Raw genomic sequence first — 25984 nt, forward strand, 5'->3', positions numbered from 1 at the left:
TCTGCCTTGTAGATGAAGGTCTCCTCAATGCATCCTGGTATGACTGGTCCTTCCTGCTCATGTAGAGAAACAGATGTGTATCCTCTCTTCTTTTTATCAGATTTTCAGTTCTGCTACATGAATCCAATCCTTAACATTTAGCAAATGTTCATTGCATCCTTTGGGTTTCTACCCCAGATACAGTCACACTTTTGGGCAGGGACAGAAAGAATCCAGTTCCAAGAGTCTTCTCTGTGAGCTCTGCCTTGAGAATGCTCTATACACCCTGTTATCAGATCTGCTGGGCCCCAGTTAACATTTTCAGATATATTACCTATGCTATGTACTTAATAAAACACTTGTTGCTTTGCTCTTCTTTAGTAAACTCAAAAATCACTGCTTTTTTTTTTTTTTTTTTTTACTGTTCATTGCAGTGTTTGTGGCATTTTTTTGACAGAGACTGACACTGAAGATGACATAGCATCAATATTTTCAATGTGCAGTAATGCTGTGTTGCACTTGATGAAAGTGGTTTGAGATACCAAATTAAATGAGATTTCATGCCTGTTCCTGGCTGCTTTCAGTCTATTGACATTTATGTGTCACTATAAACAAATAATAGATCTCTAAAACAATAAAATATGATTCAGGGGATGATCAAAGAGGAAAGCAAGGTCTCTATTATGCACAATCCAGGGAGACATTTACTTCCCATGCAAAGCTCATCAGATTTGAGTAAATTTATTTGTTGAACTACAAGTCAGGAAATCAGAGCTTCCATAAAAATTAATGTACATTCTTGGCAATATATATATATATATATATATATATACAAGCCAACTGCAAATCAGGATGAAAAAAATCTTTGTACTGAAGTGTATTTTAAACATCCATCACCACAGGCATGAGGTAAACAGCACCCATCCCTATGAACACAGTTTAATATTGAGCTATGCTAAGAATAATCACTCAGTCCTGCACTTTATTTCTGATATATTAGTTTGATATACTTTTCAAAAATATTTACTAAATTTTGACCATAGAGATTTCTAAGTCAAGAAGTATCACATTTAATTAACTTGGTAATGGGTTTTTGTTTTAAGCATTTTAGGTTTCATTAGCATCCTCTTATTAAGTTGAATGTAGAATTATTGGGGGTCATGGAGAGAATCTTTATTTTAAAAAACACATCAATATTCTTGTGTGGGGTCTAGAAACAAAAGAGCTCTAATGCATATTGCTGCCTGCTAGTACAATAGTGAACACAAAATGTAGCAAGCAGATGCTGGCTCACCTTCTCTGGTGTATCATGCATGGCATCCAACCATAGTCCTGAAGCAAGCTCAGCCATCTGTGCCATTTGTTCCAGACGGGCTGAAAGAAATGACAGAACTGTTCCCTATACACAAGGGTTTTCTCTCTTTGCATTTTCCATTTTAAATGAGAAAAGTGCAGTTTCCTCAAATATGAGACGTTGAAGAAATTTTTCTTATACTATATTGCTAGTTTTACTTTGAACCTGGAAATTAAATTGTATCTTCAAAACAGATTTATCACAGTAGTTACTCCCATCTCTATTGACAGAACATTGGGGAGAAAACTTATGAGAAGATTTGTTTTGTCTACGTGTCAGAGATTGTTACTGTGGTTGTTTAGATTCTAGTCCTTGGGAAAAATATAATGGTAGTGGTAGCTGGCTAAAGCTTCTCTTAACTCCTGGGTGGATGGGAAGCAGAGAAATAAAAAACATAGAAATGGCCCAAAGAAAGATGCAGGGCCAAGGTCACACCCTTAGTGGCTCACTTCCACAAAGTAGGCCACACCTCCTCCTTTTCACCACTTCCCAATAATGCTGTCACACTCTGAACTCATTGGGAGACTGGTCCATAGATCAATCAGAACTCTTGTGATCTGTTTGTCTCTGGGGGCACCATGGCAGATGACCATAGAGTTAAACTTACATACTAACAGAGTTTCTTCTCACCCCTCCTCCCCAAATCTTGAAGACAGGGTTTCTTTGTGTAGCCCTGGCTGTCATGAAACTTCATCAGGCTGGCCTCAGAATCAGAAATCTGCCTGGCTCTGCCTTCCAAATGCTGGGATTAAAGACGTGTACCTATATAATACCTCTGCTTCTTTTCTTCTTTTTTTTTTTTTCACATTTTATTGGTTCTTTGTTATTTCACATCATGCATTGCAATCACACTCATCTTCCTGTCCCTCATATCCACTCTGCACCCTTGCAACCTCCTCTACAAAATGAAGTAAAATAAAATAAAATAAAATAATCTTGGGAAGTTGCTGCTGAGCACTTGCAAGGAAGCACCTCATCTTAGCGATCTGGAGCAGTAGCACTTGGGGATCTGTCATTGGCTGAGGCTATCTATCAGGTGCTGAGAATGCTTCATTTGCATAAGGAGGAACCTCAGGTGCTTGCTGGGCATGTCCTTATAGGGAGAGAGCAAGTTTAACCTGTAATTTGGCCACCAGGCTACATGACTACCTCAAGCATGGTAGAGGTGGGGGGTTGTAAGGCTTACCTGGCTTGGGTTTTGCAGGGGAAAGGAGCAAGGAGGAAAATAGTCTTACTCCTGCTGGTCTCAGGATGAGATTTGTCTTAACCTCACTCTTGCTCTGACTCACTCCGAAGTCAGACAGCTTCCTGTCTTCACACATCATCAGAGTGAGCTCTCCAGCACTGTTCCTGGCTAGTTCACCAAATGTCACAGCAGGCAAGGGATAGTGTCAGCATTCTGGCTCTTTTCTCATTGGGGCTGGCTCATCTGCACCTTTGCCAAAGGGGGCAGCTCTTCTGTGTTCCTCAGGTAAGGTTCAGGGCTCACTCTCCCTAGTGCTGCAGCCAGTGAGATGATGGTGTCAGCACTCTGGTTCTCATGACCTTGGGGCCATCTTAGCTGAGTGTCACAGGTAGAGGGACAAGGGGGGCATCTCTCCCTCACCCTTCATAGAAGAAAAATTTTCTACTCTAAAAAGCAGATGCTTATCAAAGAACACAAAGGATACAAAACAGCAAATAGATTGGACCATAAAAGAAAGTCTCCTTGACACATAACAGCCAAAACACTAAATGTACAGAACAAAAAAAGAATATTAAACACTTCAAAGGAAAAAGACCAAGTCCAACAGACTGTATTGGCCGACTATCTATATGGTGGCGGCTCTGCTTAGCTCAGGCTGCCATGTTCCACAGCCAGAGAGAGCCAAGTACACCACAGCTGGAAGCCGCCATAGGCCACATGTGCCACAACTAGACCCGGGAGACCACGGCTCTGGCCAAACAGAAACACTGGCCCTGGCACCCACAAGATGCCAGCTTGGGAGATGGCTCTGCCAATTTACCATTCTGTCTCCACAAATCTTGGCTGAATCCCAGAATACCCACCAGGGTACCCAGTAGAATGAAGCCTCTTCCGCTTAAAGATTATCCAATATTACTATATCTGGAAATGCTCAATTAACATGATGCCCACACAATTAGAATTGTTAACACAATTAACTAACCTAGATATGAGTTGTTACCCAGGATTGTTCTTGATGCATCTGTAGTTCTCCATGGATGCTACACCTCCCCCTCTCCTAGCTCCTTCCCTTGCTTCTCCTCTTTTCTTCTCTCTCTTTGATCCTCCCACATTAGCTCCTCCCACATTAGCTCCTCCCACATTAGCTCCTCCCCAGTCACCATGCTTATTGCGAACAATGTAGAAGCAGCAGGAAACCATCCTGCTACACCTAACCAATGCAAGGAGGAGACTCTGGCTTGGAGGTAACAGGTTCCCTGTCCTTGAACTTGCAAGGCCTTCTAAATTTGAGATTCTTAGATGAGATATTCATATACTCTGTGCATAAAAGGGCCAGAGCTGGCACTGTAATTCCAAAGAGCATCCTGATGACATTCTCTTGAAACTGAAAATGAAGTATCTTTTTCTAAATATTTCCTACTAATAGGAAATATTGAATAAACAATGCTCATTAAAAGCATGGTTTTCAAAGTCATACTATCTGCTATGTATTTAAAGGCTATGTATTTGTGTCAAATTAATTTTTTTGTGTCTTTAGTTCAATTATTTAGAAATACTATGAATAGTAACAGCTTTCCCATAGGGCTGCCATATTAATGCATCAATATATACAGAGTACTTAAAATAGTGATTGGATCACAGTTAGTAAGTGCTGGGTGGTCTGATGCCCAGGCTTTGTATGCTACTACTCTTCTTAATGTAAAACATAAAAGTTCTGGATAGTTGATTTCATATCAGCCTAAAGTTCAGGTTTCCATAATTTTATTTGTATGATGATGAATATAGTTCAAAGGGTATTAAAAGTATTTTCCTTTAAAAATTTTAAGTAAAATAAAATGGAATCTACACTGTAAAAATAATCCTGAGAAAGTAGTTTGGTTGAGTATGTAGCTAAAATTTAAAAAAATTTATACAAAGATAAATATTTATGGATGGGAACAAGATTTGTTTATTTTTGAGATTGTATTTTAATTACAATATTTTTTCTTTCTCCCTCCTCTCCCCAAGCAGTCCTGTAATATATACCCCTCTCTGTTCTCCTTCAAATTCAAGGCCTCTCTCTTTTCTTCTTTTTTTCATATACTAAATTATTTTAATAATTATTTTATTTATTTACATTCCAAATGTTGGCCCCTTTCCTGGTCCCCCTCCCTGAGTTCATCACCCATTTCCCTTGCCTCTGAGAGGGTGCTCTACCACCCACCCACCTTCTCCCACACACCCCCAGTATCCCTTCCCTAGAATTTCAAGATTTTTTTTAAAAAGTTTTTATTTTTAATGTTGAATGCTTCCTTTTCAAGTTACCAACTGATTCCCCAAAGCATTTTCTCCACAGAGAAATCTTTGATATAGATTTTATATAAAAATGTATAGTATTGAAACAAACAAAAATATTTTATGTTGAGTCTACATAGGAAGAAGTCTTGTAGATAAAGAAAGGCTATGAAATACCTTAGAGGGTCCTTTGGTTGGGAAACTCTCCCCAGGCCTTCCAATTTATTTTGAGATTTGAAATTATAGGCAGATGTTTATAATATTTAAAATTTATGCCTAGTTAGAAACACGTAGTCACTGCAAGTTTCATGGGCTGAATATATTCAGAAGAAGTTCCTGTTTCCTCATTACTCAGGTAACCCCATTTTCTTAGGTCAGGAAGAATTGGATACCAGACACCAAAAAATTAAGCAAAATATTAGTAGAGCCTTGGTCCTGCACTAAATTTCCCTGTATTCCTTTATTAATGAAGAGTAGGAAGTCTCAACACTGTGTTCCTTAAGTAAGAATATGTCTTGGAATCAGAGATGGACATATGGATCACAAATGAAATCTATTTTCAACTTAAAAGCTTGTGGTAAATTCAGAAAAATAGGTGAACCATATGTCACTTTCAAGTGTCCATGATGTTTTTTGAAAGTAGCCAATATTCTTGACCTTATGAGGAGTCCCCAGTGTTTTACTTACCAAAAGCCCAAGCTGGAGTTTCAAAACATTCCATTGTGGTTTGGGAAGCTTACTTTGAACCATGCAGAAATAATTTCCTTCAAAAGTGAAGGCTGTGGAGGTGGCTCAGCAGTAAAGCTTACTCTGCAAGCATGAGGCCCCAAGTCTACTTCCTCAACACTTGTATAATTTCTTGGGCATCAACTGGCACATGTACACATGTGTATACTTACATACATGACTCCACACATGCAAAAGGAATACACATACACACACCACACATGTATGTACTTCTCTATCTCCTATCTGTGTGCCTTTATGTATGAAGGAGACATCTATGTTGTCTGTGTTGTGAGATAGTAAATGGTAATTGTTGCTTAAAATAGTAGTATAGACATTGACTTTTCTACTAAAACATACAATGCACACAGCATAAGGTCTTCTTACTGAGAAGTGTCGATACAGGAGACAGCTTTGTGCACACAGATTCCCAGCCAATTACACAGGTTTGGTGTCTCAGAGACATTGCTAGTTTTTTTTGTTTGTTTTTTGTTTTGTTTTGTTTTGTTTTGATACCTATTAGGATCGATCATTTCTTGACAGGATTAATGGTTACTTTTATCATCAGTTTTCCTTATGAAGAGGTACCATGTTGGGATATCAGTTAATATAACTACAAAACTATTTGAAGTAAAATGGCCAAAAAGGTAGCATTTGCCTCACAGGTCAGGGTACTCCTCTGACCAGTGAGCAACAATGATATTTAATTACACAAGCAACTTGGATAAAAGTGTTTTGTGGGACTAACAGTCACTGCTCACCCTAAGTTTCTGCATTAGACATTTGTGACAGCTTTTCATTTTTCTGATAATTCTGAATAACAGTGTGTTTGGAAGTTGAGATCTAAGTACTTTAGGGCAAAATATTCCAATTACTTCTGTGGACTGAAAAATATTCACTAGGAGAGCTCACAAAATCATTGTACCAATCACTTTCCTAGTGAGGGTTCTTCTGCTTCTCGTTTTGTGTGTGTGTGTGGTTTTTTTTTTAGATTTATTTATATTTTATGTGTACAACTATTTAGCCTTCACACATGTTTGGGTATCACCTATGTGCAGTGCCTGTGGATGCTAGAGAGGGTGTGAGATTCCCTGGTTCTAAGTTACACTTTGTTCTGATTACACTTGCTGGTAATCAACCTGGGTCCTCTGCAGAACAATGAATATTTGCAGACACTGAGTCATCTTCCTAACCCTGTGAGTATGCTTCCGAAAGTCTTAATTACCTTTGATTATAGTGAGATAGGCGCATTAGAACTAAAGCACCACCAGACACAGGTAAAGGCTATGATTTGACACAAATAATTTACATCCTAAGAAAGATTGTTACTGAAATCAGGCCCATTAATAATTAAAATATAGGAATGTTTACACAAAACTGTGTGTTCATATCCATCTTACAAGAATGAATAAATTAAAGTATGTAAACATTCAAGTCATTTTAGGTAAATGTCAACCTAAGAAATAATAAGCTGTTCAATTTCTAAGGTGAGTGTGTGTGTGTGTGTGTGTGTGTGTGTGTGTGTGTTTATATGTGCCCTTGGAGACCAAAAGAACATGTTGGGTCTGTTGAAACTTGAGTTACAAATGGTTGTGAGTCACCCAGTATTGGTGTTGAGAGGTGAAGAAAGGTCATGTTCCCTCCTAGAGCAGCAGGGTCTCTGTACTGTTGAGCTATCTCTCCAGCCCCATAGTTTGTTTAATTTGATATAGTGGATTTTGGGCTAGATTAGGTCTGTGAAATAATACAACAGAAGCACTTACAGAGGGCCACGATTGTAAATAAGATGAATTACATTAACTTTAACAGTTGCTGAAAATAATAGAGTGCAATTTAGACCCAGGCTCCAAAAGTAAACATCCTCTTTCGCCATCTGGTGGTGAAAGACAATGATTTCCACGTGCATAAAGCACCCTTGCACTCAGATTTAACAGCCAATTACGTTTAATGGTTTCTGATTCATTTTACCAGAAAGATATGCATATTTCCTTAACTTGATGAACATGACTGGAGTAATTTAGTTCTAATGGTTCATAGCACTGGGTACAAATAACTACAGCTCCAATCGCTCAGCTCAGATATAATATTAACCAGAACAACTCTTTCAAAGATTGCTTTCAGTTTGTATTATAAGTTAATTCTGGGCGTAACCATTTATTTACATGAATGCTTTTGATGTAAGAAACTAAGATGCTTATGACAAGACCCAAACATCTCTGTAGACTGTATGCTCAGTAGAACCATCAATCTGATTTTACTATGTTAACAATGGTTACAATCATATGTTGACAGTTCCTCACGCCAAGAATAAGGATAGATAATTCAGCAGTATATGCATGCTTTCCAAAATAGAACTTTCAAACCTCATAACTTTCAAAAATTAAAATGACAAGGATTTCATGTTTTCATTTCTTTATTTTCTCCAGAATATTTTGATACTGAAACCAAATTCTTACTTGGAGAAAGGAAGAAACATAGAAACATAGAGACAGACGTTCCATTTAACTTACATCATCAGGAGCAGTCACTTTTGTAGGCAACACTTTTTATTCTTTGTAGAAAAGAAGAAATAAAAAAAAATAAAACCAAACAGCACCATTAAAGAATGCATGATCCCTGAATTCTAAACAAAACACTGCCTAAAACTTTCTTTTGAAACGCTTGTTGCAGCCAGTCACATTTAGTCAGGTATCAAAGCAAGCATAACGCTATTCCGTTGTCGCAGTTTTATGGACCAACTGCACCTCCTCCTGAGGGTTTTACACACCTTTCTGAGTTTTTCCTGTGGGAATAATATATTCTTTGGTAGAGGACTGAAGGAGGGTTTCACTTTTCTCTATGCTGATAGGAAATGTCTGTGTACAATCAGGGCCTTGGCCCCCAGTCTGTGTGTGCCATGCGTGGTGTGTTCGGGTTGACTTCACATTTTGCTGTCACGCTGGAGGAGTAAATTCCGCCTTTGAAAAAAAAAGGCATTACACGGCTAATGTCAAACAGATGTAAACATTTAGAATACTGACCAAAAGAAGGAACAATACACACAAACACCTTTTAAAAATAAATGGTACTGAAAACATAAATGAGATCCGATTTCTGCGAAGCAAGGAGGGAATACAGCAGAGTCAGGAAACGAGGGGACCCGGGTAAAGCACTTTTCTGGAACATTCGTGAACAGCACAAACACAACAAATTCTCTCTACAGTCTAGATTATTCTGTGACTATAAAATATAGTTCAAAGCTAAATAGTGTATGCTATTAAAAAAAGCAGCTCCTTTAAATTATAGTAGAAATGCCGTTTGCTTGCCTTACTGTGACAAACATGAGAGCAGGAGGCAACACGATTCTTACAGTGACATTTTGGCTACATAGGCCCCTGACAGTTGATGAGTTCTGTTCCAGGACTCTTCACATTGTTCTTGGGGAACACGGATGGACTTGAGACTGAGCTGTGTGTGTTCAGTAGGGTAGGTATCCCCAGGCAGCTACGAGGATGCGAGGATGCTGAGCTTCCACACCAGGCTAGGACCATAAAGGACCAACCTTTGCTTCAGCATCCAACACCTGGGCTGCCTCACACCCCACCTGAAGACGCAGGGAGACTGGCCGCAGCAAATCCCTCTTTTGAAATTGTGCGAGTGTTTGTAAAGGAAACAGGCTTGCAGCATCATGTACTTTTAAAAAAAAAACAATATTTCTGACTACATTATAAAGCACCACAGGTACCAGGTGATTTCTCTATGCTTATTTTAAACCGAGCAAGAATATCCAGGGTTCAGAAGTAGGCTATGCCTCTACAGCTCACCTTGGAAATGGACATTGCTATGAAGTCTTTCTAGGTACCTGGCTCAGCCTCATAGTTTTCAAGTTTGTTTCATTAATGCTAGGCTTTCACAGGGAATATTCTATGTAACCGTGGTGCTCTGGTCACTGGATTTTGCATTCTTACTTTGGGGAAGGATAAATATTTTCATTTTGAAAATGAATTTTGCATCAGAATGCTTTTATTAACATGCCCATTAACTAGCTAAATGTTTTATACACCTCAGGCATATGCATATCCCATGGAGGGGAATAGAGCATGGCAGTTTCCCTCCCTCCCCTGCTCCAAAAGTGCTATTTTGAGAAATACATCCTTTGTGATTAAAAATAAATACATGTTACATGTGCACGTTCTGTTCCTGATAGGGGACTAATAATGTCCAATGATCAGGAAAACGCACACATGAAGTTTGCACATTACATCACCATAATCGCATAGTCAATAACATTGTCAAGTTGCACACACGCAGAAACATGTAGAATCAGGAAGCTGAGAAGCTGCTCGCCTAATTCAGATATGCTGGCTTTTTATATAAAGGTGAAATGCATACCTACAAAATACCTAGCCGACATTTTGCTTCTGAATCTCATTATTGTATTCACCCCGAAGATAATGTCTCAGGAAAATAAGCCGTAAGATAACATCAAGAATTTGAACTGGGGCAGAAAAGAGGAGGTTGTAGAAAAATTACCATCTTTGGACCTGGGTGACAGAATCCATGCACTATCAACATTTGAATTTCCAAACTTACTATGTGAAAAATCCAAACATACAGAAGGACACTTTTCTTTATTCCCAGGAAGCAATTGGCAGGCAGTACTCAACAAAGGTGCAATGACAATAAGCTCAATATCCCTTCAGCCTCAACTGTCCCTCTCATACAGAGTGCAAAGGCTTCGTAGACTTGGGGTTCTTTAACAGGTGTCAGGTACTGATGTTGTAGTTCAGAATCTGCTGGTGTAGACAGTATCTGACGCTGGAATAGCAGCGATTAAATAGGAAGGGGTTGGCATGCAAGTGTCATTGTGTATTGGGGGTGCCCAGCTGTGAGGCTAAGAGCACAATCTTCAAAATTAAAATGATATCATGCCCAAGCAGACCTAAGGGCATCGCTGATAAGCACGGCATGCAGATACACCCTGGCAAGGCAGGCAGCTTACCACCCCGGCCTTAAGACTGCAGTCCTGGGTTGTAGCTGGCTAAGCCCACCGCTGGCTTTCTCCATTGTCAATTCTGTTAGCTTTAATATGGAAAGGCAGTAACAGGACCAAAGCCCTGAATCAGCTGTAGGCAGGCCTTTCTTTGCTTTGTTGTCTTAAGATAAAGGATCTTTCACATTCAGTGATTTTTTTTAAAACAATGTCTCTGTCACCTAAAGAAATTTGGCAACATCACAATAATAAATTTAGAGGGGGAAAACCCACCATAGTTGGTTATATATGTTTTGTTTTTTTTTTTTTTAACGTGGCTTTTGTTTCTTTCTTGACCGTATTTTCTACTCATTCTGGTTAACTTTTAAGATGCGTTTTCAAGGAATGTCAAAAAAGTTTACATTGAAAAGATGATCCCACATGAAAATATCTTTCACTCTTACCCTGGACATGTAATTTTCTTCCACTCTGCATTCTTTTAATTCTATAGGCACAAACAATTGGCTAATGGCACTGAGTTTTGTGCTCTGAATCTGGAGTTACATGGGTGCACGTCTCCTTCCTTTCATCTTCCAGTTGTGAGCCTGTGCTTTTAAGCTTGCTTTTGGAAACTGAGCCTCGCGTCAAGCACAGCTGTCTCTGGAATGCAAGTAGTCAGTATACGGAAGGAGCTGAAATCCTCAGTTTTTACTGGATGAACTTTGAAGGGAACTATGGGAGATGCAATATTTCCTTTCCAGTTCCACTCTCTTAGGTGTGAGGAATGAAACAGCAGGAGGGAGCATTTCTGTTAAGTAAGAGTTATTTCAGAGTCAAAGACAACTGTATAGATTGTGAATCAAGAGGGAATAAATGGTTCTGAAAAATGTCACCATTCATACTGCCTTCCGTAGTCACTGTCATCAACGACACCTGTGAAGAGAGGTGGCCAATCTCTGGAAAGGCCAGGGTACCCTGGCATGACTGAGAGTTGCATCTGCTCCACATACCCCCAATTTCCATGTGGAATTGGAACAGAGTGAGTAGAATGGCTAATATTCTATATCATCAGCTCACAATAATGCATGTACAGCATTTTATTGTATGCTTTTAATATTAGGTAGGGCACAGATTTTCATATTTGCTCTTAAAAGCCACATGTGGAACACCACAATACTCTGGGCCCATGACGATCAGTCAAGGGTTCTTACATTATTGAATATAATAATTGTAGTCCAAGGGCTACAATCAGACCACCTATTGCATGAAGCCCAGTTGTCAAATCAGATGTAATACATATTCAAGCACAATTTGTGGACAAAATCCAAAGCCAGCTTAGGTTTTCTGCCAGTCTCTGGGAAAGAGTAGGGAAGGAGGAAAACGGGCTGGGACAGTGGACTCCACAGACACATCCTTCATGCACCTTCTGAGATCAGAGGCAACAGAAGGAATCACATTTTTAAAGCAGGCTCCCATTCCTATTATGACTTGAACCACTGGGTAAGGGTAGGTCCCCCAGAATCACTGCAGAAATGCTTGCTGTGATGTCGAAATTATGGAAGGACACATGGCCAGCTCAGATTATGCTTATCATAGTTTTTCAACAGCTGAATATCTGGTGATTAGACAACTCACGATGCCCTAACCGTCTAGGCCTGGGTTGAAAGAAAAAAATGTCAAAATTAAAAAAAAAAAAAAAAAAAAAAGAGGCAGTGACCTGTCTACACAGAAACACACCAAGCTGTGAATCGTGACTGAACAGGTAAAAGCCATTCACGCCCATGCTTTGTATCATCCCTGTATGAGAAACGTAAGAAAATAATCACCTAGGAAAAAAAACAAGATAACTTACTTCTCAAGGAAAATATGACGGCACAGAAGCCAGCGCCTTACTTGACTCCTTGCTAATTATGATAGGCTTTTCCGTGTTAAAAATTGGGGTTCAGGTTGGGGGTATTGAATCCTTCACTCTGCTCTTATCGGACAACCAGGCAAGCTACACAAAGTTTGGATGGACCTATGCAGTCATCGTGGCAGAAGGCCCCACAGCCTTTGCACACAATCATGGCTTTGAGCCGGCAAGAACATTTCAGCTCTAACTCGTCTGTGTTGCTGTTGTCTGCAAAGTTCTGAACCGGCATCTGGGTGCTCTGACCTGTCAGACCCGTGGTGGTGGTGGTGGCAGGGCTGGAGCCACTTCCCAGAATCCCAATGGACTTTTCAATGGCAGATGCTGCCCTTTTGAAATTTGTGCTCCCAAAGTGTATTGTCGGGTAACTTCCACAGAGAGGTTGTTGCTGGGGTACTGGTAGTTTTTGAGCAGCTAATTGGGTAAAAGGCTTTGGGGGCTCAGAGAGCAAGTAGGAAGAAAAATCTGCATTTTTTAATGCAAATGCCTTCAGCTGCTCTTTCACTTCATTCTGGTCATATGGAACCTGCTTCATGCCCAGTTCACAGCTGCTGCCTAAACCTTCCTCAAAAGAAAGAGGTTCTGATTTGATATTGCTACATATGCCGGTGGACTGGGGCCAACTAAGTCGCTTAGTGGTTTCCATGGTAACTGGTGGTTGCTTTTGATCGGATGGGATTTCTCCAGTGGGAATAGGTGGAGGTAGAGGAGGGGGTGGAGGGGGTGGTGGGGGCAAGGCCAATGGTGGAGGGGGTGGTGGGGGAGGGGGTGGTGGAGGTGGCAGTGGAGCATGGACCACTGCTTTGCTTGGCATTGTGTGTGTGGTGCCTCCCCCATCCTCGCCTTCTTTTATGGGCATGTTGGGGGACAACATATTGGCTAGTCTTAGCTGGTGAGGTGATGCTGTGGGAAGATTAACATCTCCCAATGCTTTTTGTTCAAGATGCCTATTGAAGGCAAATGCATTGCAGCCCACTGGGGTCTTGGGAGAGTTCTGTAACAAAGCAGCAGTGGGAAGGGGTCCCCTGGTAGCCATGGGCATTTGGTAGAACTGCTGTCTATGTGAGGTACCAGTGTCTGCATGGAAGCCTTCATTTTTGTTCACGTGGAACAGGTTCGGCTGGAAGCTACACGCAGGCAACAGCCGCTTTTGTTGTTTGACCTCAGGGCTGGGCATGATCCTGTTGGCCATGGAGGGCTTATTATGCCGTTCCTGCTTGAACGGCTGGCTGTGTCCTAGCTGACTCATGCCTGGACTGATGACGCAGGGGACCGCTTTGACATCAGGCTCCATTACCATCTTCCCTGGCTCACATTTAACTTGAGCATGGTCTCCCACAGTCCTGGCTGCTCTCTTTTTGGAATGGTTTTCTCGCTTTCTCATTTGGACTGGTGCTAGAGTCCCTGCTAAATAGCCCTTACCGTCTGGATTTGGAGAGCTGGAAGGCATTTCCACCATGCTTCTCTCCAGCCCTGTCTTACCCACTGAGGTAGTTTGAAGGGGCAGAGGGAGCCTGTTGATTTCAAGTTTGGCTCCCAATCTTGGCTGTGGTAACACCTTTTCCAGAGGCAGGTTGCCCTGCAGTAACTGCGTCACCAGTGGGTTATTAGCTTCCACAGAAGACAGGCGGCAACTTGAGCTGCCTGCACTTGGAAGTCTCTTCAGGGTATCTGTAGCCAAGGAAATAGCCTCTTCTACGGGGCTTGTGGTGGAAGGCTTCATGGCCTGTGTTTGTTGCACATTAGCACTGTTCGTCATCTCTGTGGCTGGAGGAGGACGCTCAGGGCCAGGAAAATCCTCAGTGTCCATTCGAAAGCCCTTGTCTACCTCATGAGGCTCGGGCTTCACGGGAAGACTGACATTCGCGATGAGATTCCTAGGGTGGAGATCTGACACGTGTGCATAGTTGGCGTGCTCCGTCTTCACAGCCTTCAGGCCAGTTTGCTCTGGTTGTTCTTTCTGTTTACTTGAGCCTGACTGACTAACCACAGGCTGTGCTGTGTTTCTCATTGGGTCTTCACTCCAGCAAATCCGGTTTCCTGGGTTATATTGATTGCTACAGGCTGTGTCTGTTTCATTCTTGAAAGTACTTGAGTTTCGTGCTTGCTCAACAAAGCCATGAGTAGGTACGGTCACTTCATTGAGTTTATCTGGAAGAGCAAGGGGCAATTCTCGGAGACCAGTGCAAGTGGCCTGCAATGTCTTACAGTCCTGTTTGGCCATAGGAGCAGCAATGAAAACAGAACCATGGTCAAGCCCTTCATTTGTGGCTTGCTCAGGTCTACTGATGACAGACACCTGAGGACATGTCACAGGCTGGATGGATACGTCTGTCCTCATCGACCTAGTCTGGGGCTCCAAGCTTGAGTCTCCACTTTCAATGGAGACAGTCAGAGACAAATTGGAGGTTAGTGTCGTGCTGTGGTCCACAATGACTTTACATGGAATTGATCTGTTTATGGTTGCTGGGACAAAGCCCCCTGGTGGCTGCTGAGGTTTCTCGGAATTGTCAGTTCTGTTTCGAGGCCCTGAACTGTTGTCCAAGCTCTCCCCACTTAGTTTGGGAGGACAGTTGTAAGAGTTTACAGGGAGCATGTTTCCTGCAAACATTGCAATGGGCGGGCGTGGAGCCAGTGAATCAGTGACAGCCACTGAGTCACCACAGCTGAGAGCTGTTCTCACGGTGCCACCCATGGACACGGTGGCCTGCTCTTCACTCCCAGGCATGGCTATCTTCTCGGAAGCAAATCTGTTATTAATTCCTGTGGGGGGAATCAAGACAGAGCTAGTGCAGAGATGGTTTGGCAAATTACTTCCAATGGTGGGAGCTGGCACAGAAGTGTACTGACTGGATATTAAGTTAGCAGCCTTGCTGCTGGGTGCAAGCAGGGCCTTCCCATCCATGGAGTTAGACTGTCCAGGACCTTCTGGAGGAGCTGAGATAGGAGTCCTGTTGATACATTTTGGTACAAGGGTTATGCATGGAGCGTCAGATCCCTGGATGGATTTTAACATGCTTATATTACAAGCAGAAATCGTACTGTTTGCACTGTCAACAGACATGAGGACAGAAGATTTGTCAACAGTACTCACAAAGGGATGCTCTTTAATTGCTCCTGACATAGCAGTGCTGCAGACAGACATAGGGATGGGGTTGATGGGACTTTTATTAAGAAGTATGGGTACACTGCTATTTTCTGAAGAGGTAGATGAAACAATTTTCTCAGTTAAATGTGACACAGGTATGCTGTCATCAGAACTATGCACAGACAAGTCAGTGGCAGTTTCTGGGATCTGAGGTGGATTCAGAGGCTGTTGTAATACAGTGGTGGTCTCCCGGATGTGTGAGGGCTTGCTGCTAGGAGATCTGCAGTTTGGATTGATGATAATGACTCCAGTAGAGCCTTCCATTTTTGTCTCAGGAGTAGGAGAGGCTTCCATGTTGAGAGATTCTTCCTTGGTGCTGACAGTAGGTAACCGGGACTCCTTGGAAGTCTGGAAGAGATGGACTCTGGACTGATGTTTTGCAAAGAGCTTAGCTTTGGTCTGCTCTTTGATGTGGGCCAGGGTTCTCACCTTCCCACCTTCTCCTGGGCTTCCCATGGCTCCTGAGACAATGCTTGCTGCAGCTGCAACTGCAGCAGCTGCAGCCGCCTCACGCTGGGCTCGGGCTTGTTGAGCTCGGGCCTTGATGTCTGCAAGGGTCCTGGCTCCTGTGTTCCTCCCACTGCTGACTGTTGTGCTAGTGGATGCTCGGGACTCTGCTTTGGAGACCGGCTGGCTCTTAATGATAAAAGGTGGCCCAATTTTAGAAAGCTGTATCTGAAAGAGGAGAGAATAAAAAAGATATTAGTATGCAACCAGTGAGGAGGGTAGTGGAGCATTACCTCAAGAGGAGGTTGAGGATTATGAATACAATTCAGTTGGTTCAGAGCTTGTCTAGCACGCATGAGGTCCTGGGTTATATCTCTATAGTCCTAACACTCAGGACATACAGGCAGGCGATTCTCTATGGTTTTGGATCCAATCTGGTCTACAAAACTAGTTTCAGGCTACACAATGAAACCGGATATCATCTTAGGGTATCTACTGAGCTTGAAGCAGGCTGGACCTCCATGACAACCTCTGCCTTAAAAAAATGGTAAGTGGGGTAGGAGTAAGCTGCATTCAGTTACAATGGGGACTGATATATGTCACAGAAAATGTACAGTATGATTGTGACAGTGAGGTTTTTCATCTATGAGGACATCAGCCAATAATTTCATTTAGCAAAATATGAATACTCTGAAAGTCATGTGTGAGTAAAAGCAAACATGTTTCTTGGGATGAGATTACCTTATGGTGGAACACTCTTGTAATCAGGAGGCCAGTGAGAGTCTGAGGCTAGCCTAGGTGACATAGTGAGTTCTGTGTCAGCCTGGGCAACACAGAAAGACCATGTCTTAAAAAATACATGATAGATAGGTAGATAGATAGATAGATGATACATACATAGATAGATGGAATATATATATATATATATATATATGTATATATATTCTTTCTTTGTGTATATATACATACATATATATATATAGAGAGAAAGAATAGGTACATAGATGATAGATAGATAGATAGATAGATAGTAAGAAAGACTTAGATACTTACTTTTAAAATTATCTTCCCTGCTAGAGCAAAACAAACCAACTGAGATGTTTACTCCTAGTTTAATCTTCCTTTATTTAATGAAAAAAAAAAACCCAGCTCTGGTCAAGAAGCCTGGAGACCACAATTCTCATCCTGGCTTTGTACAAAGGTGACCATCCTTTCTTTGGAAGATCATTGTTCTGCCTCAGTGCCTCTATTATCAGTGGGTGGCATAGTTTTGATGGACTCTCATAAATAATCTGACATGCTGCCTAACCTGTGTGCAGTAAGCATACAATGATTGTTTATAAACCCAGTTATTTCTTGTCAGCAGCTTTATGTAGACAGAGGATGCTGTACTTAAGCTGTGTATTGCCCTGACACTTTTAGAAGCAGGGATAGGTGAGTTGACCACTTTTGCATTTCAAAAAAATATGAGTTGGGTGATTTCTTTTAACATTGATCATCTTCAGGGACACTGGACCTGTCCCAGTCCAGCCTGTACTGCTTACGTAGTCATGCTACTTAATAGGCCAAAAAGGCATCATCTCACTGGGAGGCACAAGAGCTAGTGAGGCCCACACAAGAGCTCCCCCATGGTGAGGCTGTGATGGACCACTCACTAAGAACATCCTCAGTTTGGGGGCTGGAAGGGCTGGTTGCTGTTCTCATTTCAAACTTGGAAGTTACCTGCCCAGGGATTTGACAATCAGACAGTGACAGAGTCTATAAATACCTAGTTTGGTTGTTCACAGGTATGTGCTCTGTGTCCTTCTCCTCCCCACTTAGAATAAGACTGTCCTAGATTTATATATTTCTCCAAACACGTATGTATACTGGATTTATAATTCCTGGACAGGTACAGGATCTTTCTGTTATGGATAGCCCTGGTGTTGCTTGTATTCTGATGCTAATTCTGCTTTCCTGGGAGGGGCTGCAGATATAGGTGACTTGTTGTGAACTATCCCCTAATGAATAAGGCAACCAATCACTGGGTGAGTAGGCAGGACTTCTGGGTTGGAGAGGGGAAGAGAGGAGGCAGAATAAGGAGAGGAGCTTTTTCACTGGAATACCAAGAGGACAAGATGTAGCGACAAGTGTCTTCCGGTTTCAATGGTGAATCCTGGCATATTTACCATCAGAGGATTTGAGTTACCACTGTTTCTGAACTAAGTTTGTGTGTTGTTTTCCTTCAAACTGGGTTTCAGAGAGAAAAGTACTGCAGCAAAGCGTGCGTTTGCCAGAAGTGCACCACAAAAGACCTTAGGAGTTTTGAAGTATGGGGCTGGCATGGTATGACCTACCAGAGGGAACTTAGTGAGCTGGGTGGAGAAATGTCAGAGCTCTGAGTCAGAGAGTCTCCATGAAATGAGAACAGACTGGCTAGTGTCTGCCAGCGGCTGGCCGGCCAGCCTACCAGTGCCTTGCTCCTTATAGCACAGGATGGTACCACTTGTTAAAACATTTCCCACAACATCTTCCCTTTCTGGGGTGCATTTCTGAGTCTCTAGATAACTTTTCATCTCTCTGAGCAATTTTTTGCTCTTATGTACAAACTGCTTATAAATCATGTCCTCCAATTCATAGCCAAGAATCACCTATTTGCCAGACAGATTACATTTTTATTTTTAATATTTCCCTCAGTCTAAATCATTAAAATATTAAAATTCTAACTAAATCTGCTTAATCAAGAGGTTCAAGCCAAGTGCTAAGGGTATAAATTACTTTCTGACTTTTTGAAAACACATATTTATCATATATATCTACTCAACCTATTAATATGTATTTAAATAAAGTGCATAGCAGTCTGAACATCAGGTTTTTATTAGAAAAATAACACTGGAATAGCTAACCAAATATAAAAAGCATCTTTATGCTTTTTTTCCTATGGTTTATAAATTAGGCAGCAGAGCGATTTATTAATTGGTGTTTGCAGCAGACCTTTAAATGATTAGAGTCTTATTTAATAGGCACTGCTTTATTAAGTGAAATAACTACAACCACACTCTTAAAACTCAGCCTTGTAAAGATCCTGAATCATCTATAAAATTGTGTGTAACAGAGCAAAATAAAAAAAAAAAAAACTGTACTTTTTAAAAGCTTAAGATGATTTTAATTCTACAGTGACTTATGAAGAGGAAATTATCCATTGTACAAACATAAACTGGAATAGACAAATATGACACGGATATGACAGAGCATAGCAAAATCTGTAAAGAGAGATTTCTTTTGAATCAACCTTAATTTTCATTTTTCTTATTCACCTACAACTTATTTAATATATGTATCTTCTTAAAAGATACACTGATTCAGGACAAAAGTCAAAGTATCTAAAGAGAGTTATCTGTCCAAAAAGCTTTATAATTTGGTGATATCTGAGGGCTCTTATCTTGACAACAAAATCTTGGACTTACGGATGCATTTACTGCATTCTCTCTCACTTCATAATGATTTTTTTTTAATTTCTTAAGAAATATTCCAAGGTGCCCCACAACTTCTTTATCTGCAGCAGTGGCAGTAGGTGTTCAAGGTGTGTTGGGTCTTCACCTCTCTGCTCTTGTCCCAGACCTGTGGAACTTTAGCTGTCTTTTACACTTTCCCAAGTTCCTCGTCACACCATGATATCTACAAACTTCCTGACTTCTCCATGTTACACAGGGTCCTCTAGGCCCCTCCCTTCTCTACACTGTTCCTAAGTCCTGTTTTTAAACATATAGATAATTCAGATCTTCTTGCATAGACTCATTGTATAGCTTATTAAGGTTTTAAAAAATGTATGTGTATGTGTATGTAATGTATGTAAATGTATGTGTATGTATGTACTGCATTGTGCTTGCAAGTACCATAAACAGCAGAAACCTGTAGATCCTCTGAAACTGGAGTTAAAGGTGCTGTTGAGACACCTGATATGGATGCTGGAACTGAATATGAGTCATCTGCAAGAGTAGTTAGTGTTCTTAACCACTGATCCATCTCTGAAGTCTCTACTATGCAGTTTTTAAAAAAGACAACTTAATGTTAGAGTGAATATGAATAGATTAGATTATAGTTTGCTTTGTGAAACACACAAAAAAGAAGTATCTAATTAACTTTTGGAAATTAAGTTTCTAAATAAGGGTATATATATATATGTATATATATACACATATACATATCATATTTATATGATATATACATATATACATATACATATGATATATACACATATATACACACATATACACATATATATGTATATATCATATATATATATCATAATCTATTTTAAATTGCCATACCTTGAGAGGGGGAACTCTGGGCTCCTCTCTTGGAGGCTGCTCTTTCTCAGGAGGATTGCTGGATGCTAGGCTCCGGGCTGACTGATCGTCTTCTATCCTAGCTCTTTTTTCTTTACATATTCCAAAGCTATGCTCCACAGTTTTCCTCTTTGATATCTCTGACTCTCTATTTTCATTTCTTATCCCATCGGGTGACTTGGAGGGCTCTGATGTTTTGGAAGTATGTGAGGTCTCCAATCGATTCAGTGTACTGGTCTGCTTATGTATTTTGGTTCTTGAGCCTTCTAAAAATGTAGCCTTATCTACTGATGGCACATATTGCTTGTCCTGAAGTTTAGCCGGAGGAAGCTCATTTCCCTTGGTCTCTGTTTCCTCAGAAAAGACAGGAACTTCCAATGGTGGAGACACCCCTTTCTTTTCAGTTCTTTGCAGAACACTATGGTTTTTAACTTTTGTCATTTCCGTAGAAGGAAGTTCTGGGATGGAAGTGGCATAGAGCTTCTCCATTTCAACATGAGAGTTACAAGCCTCCTGACTTAGAGTCTGACTGTGAGGTTCTTCAGGTGGAAGTGCTTCAGACACCATGGAAGAACTCATGTTGATGGGTTCTGGAATGGCAGACAAAGGCTTTGGGTGAGAGACAAGGCTCTCTCCCAGGGGCTTGGTGGGGATGGAAGGTTCCTCCTTCTGTGGAGAGATAGCTTCTTCAGATCCTGAAGGTGACTTTCTCTGTTGATGCACCATTCTTTCATTCATGGAAGAATTAGAAATTGGAGAAGTCTCTGCAGGAATTGGCAAACTGGATACAAAAGGCGTCTCAGAGGTGAGAGGCATGGAAGACACTGAGGAAGTTTCTGACGTCAGTGGTAAATCAGACATTGGAGATGCTTCAGATGTTAGAGGTAAGTTGGATACTGGTGAGGCCTCAGACGTCAGAGGCAGGTTGGACATAAGCGATGCTTCTGAGATTTCGGGGGAGGTGGCTAGTGGGGATACTGCTGACACCAGAGACACAGGAAGGCTCTCACAGGCAGAGTTCCTCTGGTTGGACCTATCTGTATTCTCAGTGCTGGACACCTCGGAACAGAATGTTGTTTCCAGAGAGGCTGGAGTGCATGACTCTTCAGATGTGGACTGTGTTTCCCCGCCTGGGGATGGAAGGCTGGCACATGCTCCCTCTGGGCTCTCAGAGGAGAAGGAAGTCTCAGAGATGCAAACGTTTTCTGAGAGCTGCTCCTCAGGATCACTCTGTAGCTCCATATCTACAGCAATTCCCTCATTTGGAAGCTGGCTTTCCAGAGAAGATGGCCCTGCTCTCAGGGCCATAGCACTGGTCTCTATGGTGGTTTCTTGTCCCTTCTGTTCTTCATCAAGGACATGGGTGACAGATGAAGGGCAAGGAACAAGAGAGTCACAGATTTCTAGTTGGTCAATGACAACTGACATTTCTTCCTGGGGACATTCCAATTTCTCATCTATCTTCACTTCGATGTGAGGTAAAGTGTCTAAAATATCATTCATTACAACACAGGACTCCAAGCTATTTTCTGGGGCTGCTACTTGGGGTTCTTCACAAGAGGTGGCAGGACTTTCAGACTCCTCAGAAAACTCGGGAATTGTCTTAAGATTTTCATCTTGGCATTCATAGATACTCGTCTCTACCTCCTCTGCCACTTCCTCCTGAATCACAGATTCCTCCGGGATAAAGATGTCTTCTGTTTCTGATTCTGTCATTACATCCTTTACTGGAACCTCTAACATAGGGCTAACGGTAGTGCTGAGGTCAGGCTCCAGGGAAGCTGAACTTCCCATGATTTTTGGTTGCTGTTCTTCTAAAGCAGTCTGTGTAGAAGTACCAGGAATGCCAGAGTCCTCGTGTGAGGAACATCCTTCAGCTCCTTCATGGTTTGGTTCAGAAGTAAGCTTCATAGATTCTTCTCTGGACAGGCCCAATCTGAGGAAGAAGTAGAGACATCATTGTACAGCCATGAAATAAAAGGCTTGGATTGGATCTCTTACAAGTTCAGTATCCAATAAAGGTAAATGTATCAATTTAATCATACAACTATTAAGCCACATGATTAATTTATCTTATGTAGTTCCTGATATAGCCTCAGTGCTACCATTATACCTAAAAGATGCTATAGCTAATTAAGAAAGGCAATTTTTGTTTTATAAGTAAGGAGTTATGAATCTTAGCAAGTATTAGTAAAGGGAATTTAAATGTTACAAATAATAATGAATCAGAGAATATAGCTAGAATAATGAAAGAATAAATACAAACATAAGTGTTTTTTTTAAGTCAGAAGGCAAAAATATGTCTTTGTAATATAAAATTTATGGAGACGTTAAAGCATACAACGAAAATAATTAAATAAATGGGAGTTTAGAGAACTATATCAGATTTCAAAATTGAAATGATGTTCAAAGATTGGGTATCTTAGAAACAATCTAAGAAATGCTATTCAATCTTTATCTTACCATCTAATTGTCTAATTAAATATGAAGATAATAAAACAATTTTGAGTTATTAAAGTTATTCTACCAGATAACACTTGTGTCAATCAAATGTGTGTGCATGCCTACTATGAAGATCTTCCACATAGGATAGCAGAGAAAAATTGCAAGATTATCTATAGTAATGTTGAGTACCCAAGCAAGGCTAAGTCGATACAGTGAAATATGCAGTGAGTCACTGTTTTCTTCATATTAAGTTGCAGCATCAGCAGCAGATGGTAGAGAAACGTATTGTAAAGGAAGCCAAACTAGGGTGCAGTCAATGAAAAGGTTTGGATAGCAATATTCCTAGGAAACCTTAGAGCAATGAAAAGACAAATGGTGTTAGTCAACTGAGAGGAGTCTGGTGCTGTGGCAGATCTCCTCAACAGTGGGGAGTCCAGGTAATGCAGGAATAGCAAAACAGAAGCTGCTACTGCTGTTTGCCAACTCTCCAGTATGAATTGATAAGATAGTAAAGATCAAAGGACCAGTTACGTGATGTCATAAAGTTAAAAAAAAAAAAGAATAAAAACAACCTAGAAACAGTCTACATCACTGGTTCTCAGCCTTCCTGAGACTATGACCCTGTAATACACTTTCTCATGTTGTGGTGATCCCCAGGCATAAAATCATTTTCATTGCTACTTCATAATTGTAATTTCCCTAGTGTTATGAATCATAATGTAAATATTTGATGCACAGGATATCTGCTATTCAACGGTAAGACAGTCATTTGACCACCAAAGGAGTTAGGACCCACAAGTTGAGACTCGCCAGACTACAGCAAGAAAAGCCTCTAGGGTATGATCTTGTATGTCAGAATGTGATAAAGATTGTGGAAAGTTGTTACTTGTGGTATGGTAGAAGTCATCCGTGACAATGCCTCTCTATCAAGTGTGCTTGGGAATCTGGGAGTATCCAAACTTCGTGGATAAAATGTGCATGCATGTGTATTTTTATTATTTTTTAAGATTTATTTATATGAGTACACTGTCGCTGTTTTCAGAAACACCAGAAGAGGGCATCAGATCCCATTATGGTTTTGAGCCACCAAATGGTTGCTAGGAACTGAACTCAGAACCTCTGGAAGAACAGTCAGTGCTCTTAACTGCTGAGTCGCCCCTCCAGCCCTAAATAAAATTTTTAAAAAATAAGTACTTTGTTTAAAATAATAGAATACAATGCCTTCTTTTCTGGACAATATAGATCAGAGAACTAGATGCAATAGCTTATTATAGAATAATTTTATAAAAATAGCTACTGTCTGGTGGCTCAAGAACATTTTATTCTTCTAAGGGGGTTAGAAACCTCAGGAGTCAGGTGGAGGGGTGGCTTACATAATAGACTACTTGCTGTTGCATAGGCACAGGCATGGTGCTTACAACTGTCTGGAACTCCAGTTCCAGAGCATCTGATGTGCCCTTCTGACCTTTGCAGGCCCTGCACACACATGATGCACATACACATGCACACACACACACACAAGAATACTCATACATGTAAAATAAGATCAAGTCTCCTATATCTATCTTCAAAAGTATTTACTTATTTGACACTTACTTTCTCGAAAGTGTCCAGATACATTCCAACCTAAATTGGAGGTCCTTACAGATTCTATGGATGTGGCTTGGCTCTTTTGGCCAAGGGGTAATCTAAGAGAGTGTTAGGCAGGAACATCTAAGTCCTGAGGGCTAATCTGCAGTTGAATAGTGCAGCCAGCACCTACTAAGCCCACCTTAGACAAGCTACCTACTACTCCCAAGTCTCTACTTTACCATCCATTAATTGGGTGGAATTGCCAAATTTCTTTTTTTAATGGTTTATTTATTTTGTGTGTATGTGTTTGGTCAAGCACACCAGAAGGCATCAGATCTCACGGGACTACAGTTATAGATGTTTGGGGGTAGTTATACGGATGCTGGAAAATGAACTCAGGATCTCTGGAAGAACAGTCAGCTCTCTCAATCACTGAGCATTTCTTCAGCCTCCGCCTCATTTCTTTTGACAGAAAGAGGAAATACCTACAAGACAATAGCACCATGTCACACAGAGGCCGTGCATCTGTTCCAGGCCTTTCGTTTTCCAGCAGAAAACCCATTCCTTTTTATAGTCAACTGCAGTGGGTGTTCCCAACAGGCTAGCATTCAGGTTGTATCCTCATGCTCTGAAGTATCTGTTTTGCCTGGGGGCACCTGAACCAGACCCGCTGACAGTTATGGGTGTTGAGGAAGAGCTTAGACACACACCAGGGCTCTGATGACCTAAATGCTGTGGCCAGTGTTACCTGAGACCTACTTCCTCTTGTGCAAAGAATGAGGCCAGACCAGTTTCTTCCCAAGCCTTCCATTTGGAAGAGAGGCTGACCCTCCTGATGTTACATTGAATCTAGGCAATGGGGCAGAGGTTGTGAGGTGTCCTCTCATTACTCAGAGAGGAACGAAATGCTAGCCCATGCCCACTAAGAGGTAACAGGCTGCTAGTGTGGGCACTAAAGCTGTTTAGTTGCTGTTGGCCATCCCCAGCTCTGGCTAGCATCCTCAATAAAGGCAGTCTCGGAAGGCACCAGATCTTCCCTTCAGCCTCCACAGCGACTGCACACCAACTAGTTTACAGATTCCTGCAAACTTTTTTGTTTTGTTTTTTCCTTTTTTTATTGGATATTATATTTACATTTCAAATTTTATCCCCTTACCCCATTCCCCCCACCACCCAGGAACCGTTTATCCCATCCCTCCTCCTCCTGCTTCTATGAGGGTGTGCCTTCATCTACCCCCCACTCCCACCTCCCCACCCTCGAATTCCCCCCCACTCAGTGTTCAGCCTTCATGGGACCAAAGATCTTCTCTCCCACCTATGCCCGACAAGACTATCCTCCCCTACATATACAGCTAGAGTCATGGGTCCCTCCCTATGTGCTCCTAGGTTGGTGGTTTAGACCCTGAGGAGCTCTGGTTGGTTGGTATTGTTGCTCTCCTCATGGGCCACCAACCCTTTCAGCTCCTTCAGTCTTCTCTCTAACTTCTCCATTGGGAACCCTTGATCAGATCAATGGTTAGCTGTGAGCATCTGCCTCTGAATATGTCAGACTCTGGGAGACCTCTAAGGAGACAGCCATATCAGGTTCCTGTCAGCATGCACTTCCTGACATCCATATCAGCATCTATCTTTGGTAAGTGCACATGGGATGGATACCCAGGTGGA

At 41.3% G+C, this 25984-nt stretch overlaps 1 protein-coding gene across 1 annotated transcript in view; it reads right to left on the bottom strand.

Moving 5' to 3' along the window:
* Window positions 1-7914: 7914 nt before the first annotated feature.
* The window catches only part of Asxl3 (ASXL transcriptional regulator 3), a 111702-nt gene continuing 93632 nt past the window's right edge, over window positions 7915-25984 (bottom strand). The window contains exons 9-10 of the mRNA XM_034518438.2: window positions 20285-22238; window positions 7915-16202 (exon numbers count right to left, since the gene is read on the bottom strand). Coding sequence (XP_034374329.1) covers window positions 12447-16202; window positions 20285-22238 — 5710 coding nt within the window. The 3' untranslated portion in view covers window positions 7915-12446. The remainder of the gene's footprint in view (window positions 16203-20284; window positions 22239-25984) is intronic.

The sequence above is a fragment of the Arvicanthis niloticus genome, chromosome 14 (assembly GCF_011762505.2).
Source record: "Arvicanthis niloticus isolate mArvNil1 chromosome 14, mArvNil1.pat.X, whole genome shotgun sequence".
NCBI lineage: Eukaryota > Metazoa > Chordata > Mammalia > Rodentia > Muridae > Arvicanthis > Arvicanthis niloticus.